The sequence below is a fragment of the Chenopodium quinoa genome, unplaced genomic scaffold (genome assembly GCF_001683475.1).
Source record: "Chenopodium quinoa cultivar QQ74 unplaced genomic scaffold, ASM168347v1, whole genome shotgun sequence".
NCBI lineage: Eukaryota > Viridiplantae > Streptophyta > Magnoliopsida > Caryophyllales > Amaranthaceae > Chenopodium > Chenopodium quinoa.
In genome coordinates, this window is record NW_018742244.1 from 160,384 (window position 1) to 167,604 (window position 7,221).

The 7,221-nt window shown below is 33.5% G+C and overlaps 1 protein-coding gene across 1 annotated transcript; it reads left to right on the forward strand.

Annotated features, from left to right (window-relative positions):
• The first annotated feature begins 4,955 nt into the window (after positions 1-4,955).
• On the forward strand, positions 4,956-7,221 carry LOC110738072 (peptidyl-prolyl cis-trans isomerase FKBP12-like). Its single transcript, XM_021918442.1, has 5 exons — positions 4,956-5,123; positions 5,507-5,540; positions 5,619-5,680; positions 6,409-6,461; positions 6,957-7,221. Exons 1-5 carry the CDS (start codon positions 5,036-5,038, stop codon positions 7,056-7,058), a joined length of 339 nt encoding a protein of 112 aa, XP_021774134.1. The 5' UTR covers positions 4,956-5,035; the 3' UTR covers positions 7,059-7,221.

A 7,221-nucleotide genomic window follows, 5' to 3' on the forward strand; every position in this document is an offset into this window, starting at 1 on the left:
TGACAACAAATAATGATCATATATGGTTCCAAACAGCATTATATGACCCCGAGATATATCCCCTAAAATTTCAAAACTTTTCGACACCGGGCCCCAAAACCTCCAAAATTTCTCAAAAAGCGTTGATATTAATCTTTAATTTTGGAATTTTTTGACTTTTTTTCGCCCGGAAATAAAAATTGTCAAAATGTTTACCTTGGTCCCTAATAACCTCCGGGAGTCCAATTGGGTTGGTCGAACCATTGTATTTGCCTTTAAACAACCAATTTAATTACCGGTTTACAACTTGCACGGTTTTCATTAACTCAAGCCTACTACGAACATTTATGACAACATATAATGATCATATATGGTCCCAAACGGCATTATATGCCCTGAGATGTATCCCCTAAAATATTAATACTTTTCTACACCGGGCCTTGAAACCGCAAAATTTTTTCAAATAGCGTGGATATTAGCCTTTAATTTTGAAATTTTTTGATTTATTTTTCTCCGCAAATAGAAATTGTCGAAATGTTTACCATGGTCCGTAATACTCTCCGGGAGTCTAATTGGGTGGGTGGAACCATCCAATTTGCCTTTAAACGATCAATTTACCGGTTTACAACTTGCACCGATTTCATTAATTCAAGCCTACCACGAACATTTATGACAACAAATAATGATCATATATGGTTCGAAACGGCATTATATGACCCCGAGATGTATCTCATAGAATTTCAAGACTTTTAGACACCGGGCCCCGATACCTTCAAAATTTCTCAAAAACGTGGATATTAGCCTTCAATTTTGGAATTTTTTGACTTTTTTTCGCCCGGAAATAAAAATTACAGATTTGTTTGTCATGGTCCCTAATACTCTCTGTGAGTCCAATTGGGTGTGTGGAACCATTCAATTTGCTTTTAAACGACCAATTTACCGGTTTACAACTTGCACCGATTTACCGGTTTACAACGACCAATTTAATTAACTTGCACCGAACCTGACTTGACCCAAAATTGACCCAAACCCGTTTTAACCCGTCAAAACTCAAATTTAAACCGACTTGTTACTAACCTGACCTTAATTCAATCTGACCCGTTCCTAACCCGACCCGAATTTAACCCAACCTGTTACAAACCCACCCGAAATTAACCCGACTTGTTATTGACCTGACCCAAATTCAACCCGACTTGTTATTGACCCGACCTTTATTTTACCTTACCTATTACTTACCCAACCCAAAAATTCAACCCGATCTGTTATTAACTCGACTTGAAATTAACACAACTTATTATTGATCCGACCTAAATTCAATCCAAATTGTTCTTGACCTGATTTCAAATCTCCTTAAATGCAATTTAGATCACCTTATTATTTTTTATCAAAGCATTTTGTCTTGGGAGACCAAGTCGATCCAAGCTAGCTAAAGAAAGGAGCATCATCCTCAAATTTAAGAGTTATATATAGTATATATTTGTTGTATGGTCAAAGGAGATAATTATCTTCCTAAATTATAGACTATAGTTCCCTAGTATATTGCCATATATATTATAGTCAAAGGAAATAATTAACTTGATAAAAATGATAAATATCTATTTATAGTTAGTTGAACCCGAATATGACCCGACTTGGAAATGACCCGACCTGATTTTAATCTGCAAATTTTTGACTTGAACATAACCCGACTTAAATCCGAGAATGATCCGACTTGGAAATGACCCAATCTGATTATAACCCGCAAATTATTGACTTGAACCCAACCCGACTTGAACCCGAGAATGACCCGACTTGGAAATGTCCTGATCTGATTATAATCTGCAAATTATTGACTTGAACCGAACCCGACTCAAACCCGAGAATGACCCAACCTGATTCTAACCCGCAAATTGTTGACTTGAATTGAACCCGACTCGAACTCGAGAATTACCCTAACCCGTTTTAACCTGTGAAAACCCGAATTAAACCCGACCTATTGTTCACCCGACCTGAATGTAACCCGACTTGTTATTAACCCGACCTAAACCCGACCCAACCCCGATAAGAAGTATGACCCAACGTGACCCGACTCAAGCATGACCCAACCCAAAACCGACCCGTTTAACCGAATTGACAGCTCTACCCATTCTTATCGTCTAGAATCGAAATAGACATTTAATAGAAGAAAGTTTTACTCAATTTCCTCAATCATAAAAACCTTTGGGCGAGTTTAAAAGACATATAATACAATGGTTCTTTAATTAACATGTTAAGGGCCAAAGGATATTGAGCAAAAGTTGAAAATAGTTTAGCAGAATAAATTAATTAAAGGGGAAAAAAAAATGTTCCTACCTCCATAATAAGCTACCTAGTACACTTACCCTTTTTTTTAATATATATATATATATATATATATATATATATATATATATATATATATATATATATATATATAGCAATATTTTTGTCAAAATTCTAAAAGTAACGGAGTACTTAAAAGTTTATTGACAAAAGGGACTAAGATATGACCTAAAAATTCGTTGGAGTACTTAAAAGTTTATCGGTGTAATAAATGTTTATTTATTGTCAATTCTTTCCACTTTTAGCTTTTTAAATGTAGTTTTAAAGGCTTGTTCACATTTACTTAATTTCAGTTCAGTTCAGCTCCAATCAATTCAGTTCGGTTCAGTTTCAATCAATTTAGTTTAGTTCAGCTCCTAATTTCCCTCTCTCATAAAATATTCATTTCAGCTCCAATCAGTTCAGTTCAGTCCAATTCAGTTCAATTTATCTCAGTTCAATAAATGTGAACAGACCCTAAAGGTTGCATATATCTTTTTCCTTCATACTATATGTCTTTTAATTCATTAATATATGATTATTTGCTATTTTGTTTCAAAAAAAAATATGATTATTTGCTATTTAATATACCAATGCACTACTATTTCTTAGTGCTACAATTAAAAATTTATGTCGTAGGACTAATGTTCTAACAACTTAATTAGGCAATAAGCGTGGCATAATTTTATGGAATCATCAGTCATTTCAGCAACATCAAAATTCAAAAAGCTAACATGTACGTGAAATCTTATGGTACAAGTAAGAAAAATTTGAACTAGCTTTGAGCCACTTAGAAAGTGCTACAACATTTCTTTGTTGAGCTAACTAGGAATATAATAACCAAATAAGAAGCAAATATTCTTCAAACTTTGCTCAACAACAATACTCGTACCATTATTATTATTTTTTGTTCGTTAACCAACTTACCTACTTTTAAAGTCTTAACAAGTACAACCATACTCTTTAATCTTCATCATATCATACACTATAAATACCCCTTGCTAGTAAATCTTTATTCCTCACAAAAATTTCATCCCTTTTAATTAGTAACATCTAACATACACCCTTAATTAGACAACTTCTAATACAATTAAGTTGCACAAATGGCTTCTAAATTCATCCTTGTAGCTATCTTCATCGCCGCCTTGTCAATGACAAGCATCGAAGGAGGCCGCCACCTTCTCCAAACAACAACGGCTCCTCAAACGGGGTTGCCCTCGATCCCAAACATGCCTAGTATACCAAATTTCCCTATGGCTTTCCCTCCAATTCCGAACATGCCTACTACAATTGCCTCCATTCCAAGGTTGGCTTTCCCTCCTATGCCAAACATGCCTTTTATTAACTTCCCTAATTCCATCCCGTCTCTCACGCCACCACCTTCCAACTAAGATTTCGAGTTTATATGTAATGTACTGCCTTCTATGGGGAAGGATATATATACGCTTGTTTAAGTTTTGCTCTTCTATATGCTTGCTTTGTATGGCTTTGTATTGATGTACTCTTGTATTTATTTTCCTTTTATATATATATAGAATACACTTGTGTTATATTTACTTTTAATAAAATAGTTTATTTTTACATAATGCTCGCGTGAAGTTATTATGAATATAATGATAGCTCTATACAAAATAATATGGTCTTATATTGAAGAACATAAAAATTAAATGAGCAAAATAGAAGAGCGGCTTAACTAAAGTTTTGCATTGAAAGGATACAAGTTGAATGAACATGTGGATTACAATTCAATAATTCATACATAAGAACAAGAAAGTTTTAGATGATATAAAAACTTTAAATGAATTATAAGGAACATAATGCACATCATACTCCCAAGGTTTTAGATATACAAACATCGTATTTAATTTGTATATCATTATAAGAACATTAATCTATATATCATTTGGAGCACAATTCACTAATGCATAAAGATGTCGTAACAAAACCTCTCTCACTAGTCAGTACACTTTCACACAAATAAAATGCTAAAAATAATAAGGATTGTTGCAAATAATTTGAAATAACTTAATAGTCGTAGGGCCTATATTGTTCTCTTCGGGTCATTTTCAATTCAGTTTAGTTCAGCTCCAACAAGTTCAGTTCAGTTCTTGATTTTCTTCACTCATAAAATATTTAGTTCAGCTCAGCTCTAATAAGTTCAGTTCAATTCACTTCAATTCATTTCAGTCAATCAGATGAGACTCGTACTAGCACACAAAAGTGAAAAATAACCATTAATTTAGAGGATTAAGGGTCTGTTGACTTTGTTCTCTTCAACTTAATATCAATTCAGTTCAATTCAATTCAGTTTAGGTTTTGATTAATTTCCATCTCTCGTAAAATTTTCATTTCATCTTTATTTAGTTCACTTCAGTTCAGTTAAGCTCAATACAATTTAATTCAACTCAGGTTTAGTAAATCAAAACATGCCCTAATTTTTAATTAGTAGGTTCTAAAAAATTATTTAAAAAAAAATAATAATAAAAAAAAAAGTACTTTGTGTTAATCGACTTCAGATCCATTTTAAAAATACAAAGTACTTCGTAATGCTTTATTTTGAAGATGGATTCGCGGGTCGGGTCAGTTCGTGTCACATTGACAAGTGTACCCCTCCTCACCCCCAGCCCAGGTGAATATATCTAAACCGGTTATAGCCCGTTACTCTCTAAATAAAAACCTAGTCGCAAATTCGCAATCTTCAGAGAATAGTGAAGAAACACTAGATCAACCACAAAATATGGGAATAGAGAAGGAAATTCTCAGGCCAGGCACCGGTCCCAAGCCGGTAACCGGTCAGAAAGTCACCGTTCACTGCACTGGTTATGGTATATTCTCTCTCCTCCCCTTTTCGTTTGTTTTCATGTAAATTATATTAAAAAAAAAAATTAGGGTTTATTAGTGTGTTTTTGTGAAGATTTTATCTTGATTATATTATCTTTTAGCTAATTATTTCTTGTTCATTAGATTATGCTTCTTTTTTTTTTTTTTTTTTTTTTCTAATGTATAATATTAAGTTTCAGCGAAAAATAAATTAAGTGCCATAAAAACTGATTGAAAAATTGATTCTTGTATAATGTTATTTTTTTTCCCCTTACTTTTTTGGTAGTTTTGATTGTTACTACTGGATGCATTATTTTGTAATAATTAATGATTGTGGTTAAATTTGCTAATTATGCTTGTTTAAACTTTAAATTGTTTAATGGTGCAGGGAAAGATAGGGATCTCTCTCAAAAGTTCTGGAGGTATAATGGGTTTTATTTCTTTTGTTTTAGCTAGTTTGAAGTGCAAAATTAATTCTAAATCCTAGTTATAAATAACAGCACCAAGGATCCTGGGCAGCAAACATTTTCATTCAATGTTGGCAAAGGAAATGTGATTAAAGGTATGGTAGCGAAAAATTTCTACCCTTTATCCTTTAATTTGGTATGATGTGTTTCGAAATGTGTACTTTGTTGTGTATATAGTTTGTTGATAGCTTTGATGTCAAAACTAGTTTCTGTATTGTGAAAGATAATTTGACTTCTTGGTGTGATTTGGTATATGATAAGCAACCGAACTTTTTAATAGCCCGAGCTGAATCTTGCTTATTATGCTTTGTTGGCAAGGAGAATAGGAAACGATGGTTTATGTTTGTTTGGGGTCGATGAATTCATATCGAATTGTTGGCTTCCTCTTAATTTGGATCCTTGGTTAAGCCTTTCCTGATAGGTCGTGATGAAAATTACAAGTGGTAAAACATATTTTCCTTGTGACTACAATAGACACACTCCAAATTCCATTGTACATGTTTCCTCTTTCCTTGAGCAACTGCCCAATTGGGTTACGAGTCCAAAATCTAAAATTTCCTCTGCATTTTATCCGAACATTCCTATCACAAATCTGATAATTCGGCTGCTGGAAACCTGGTCAACCAAAAAAATCGAACTGATTAAGTGCAAAAATTGTAGATATCTATCAGTTGAATTTACCTCATATATCACTTCTGCTGCCAAGCTAATGCTTTTAATGGAATTGATTACAACCTTATTATCTTCTGCATGGTTTTGTGCTACCCTGTTATTGATCTGAAATATTCAGCTAGTTATTGAGTATTGTCTGTAATGATTTCAGGATGGGATGAAGGTGTGCTCAGAATGCAAGTGGGTGAAGTTGCTCGTTTAACAGTAAGTATCGCTCCTCTTATTATACTTCGTCACCAGTGTTTATCCCCTGGTAGATAGATCTGTTTGGTTCCTACACTATGCTAAACTAGTGCTTGGATAAAATGTGGCATAATCCAAAGTCCAACTTAAAACAATCCCAAACTAAATTTAGTTTTTGAAAGTTGAAATAGCTGTTTCTAGCATTATGTTGTCTGTTTTCTAAATTTACATGACTACATATTATAGACATAATCATATACGGAGTAAGTCATATTACTACTTATTTTGAGTTGATGATATACAGTTTATATCAGATAATATTTGAAATCTCAAAGCCAACAATTACCTGAGTATGATACTGAACAACCTTGAACCTCCACTCAATACATCGGTTTCTCTGTATTCTGCATAAGATGCTCTCTTTAATTGTTATGCTTTACATAAACAATTTTATTCTGAAAATCCTTTGGCTAATGAAAAGACTGATGGATCCAAAATTATTGTTCAAATTTTCAGTGCTCTCCCGACTATGCTTATGGTGCTGGCGGATTCCCTGCTTGGGGAATACAACCTAACTCCACCCTGGTGTTTGAGATTGAAGTGTTGAGCGCTCAGTAATTAGCTGCTTACATTTTAGTAAAACCATTTTCACAAAACCAAGAATAAGATGTAGAACTATGGTTGTCTGATTATCTGCTTGACTTAACATGTATGTGCTATTGTGCAATGCTAGTATTCATCTTTGTGTGCATCAAGCCTTATAATAATCTCAATTGTTTTA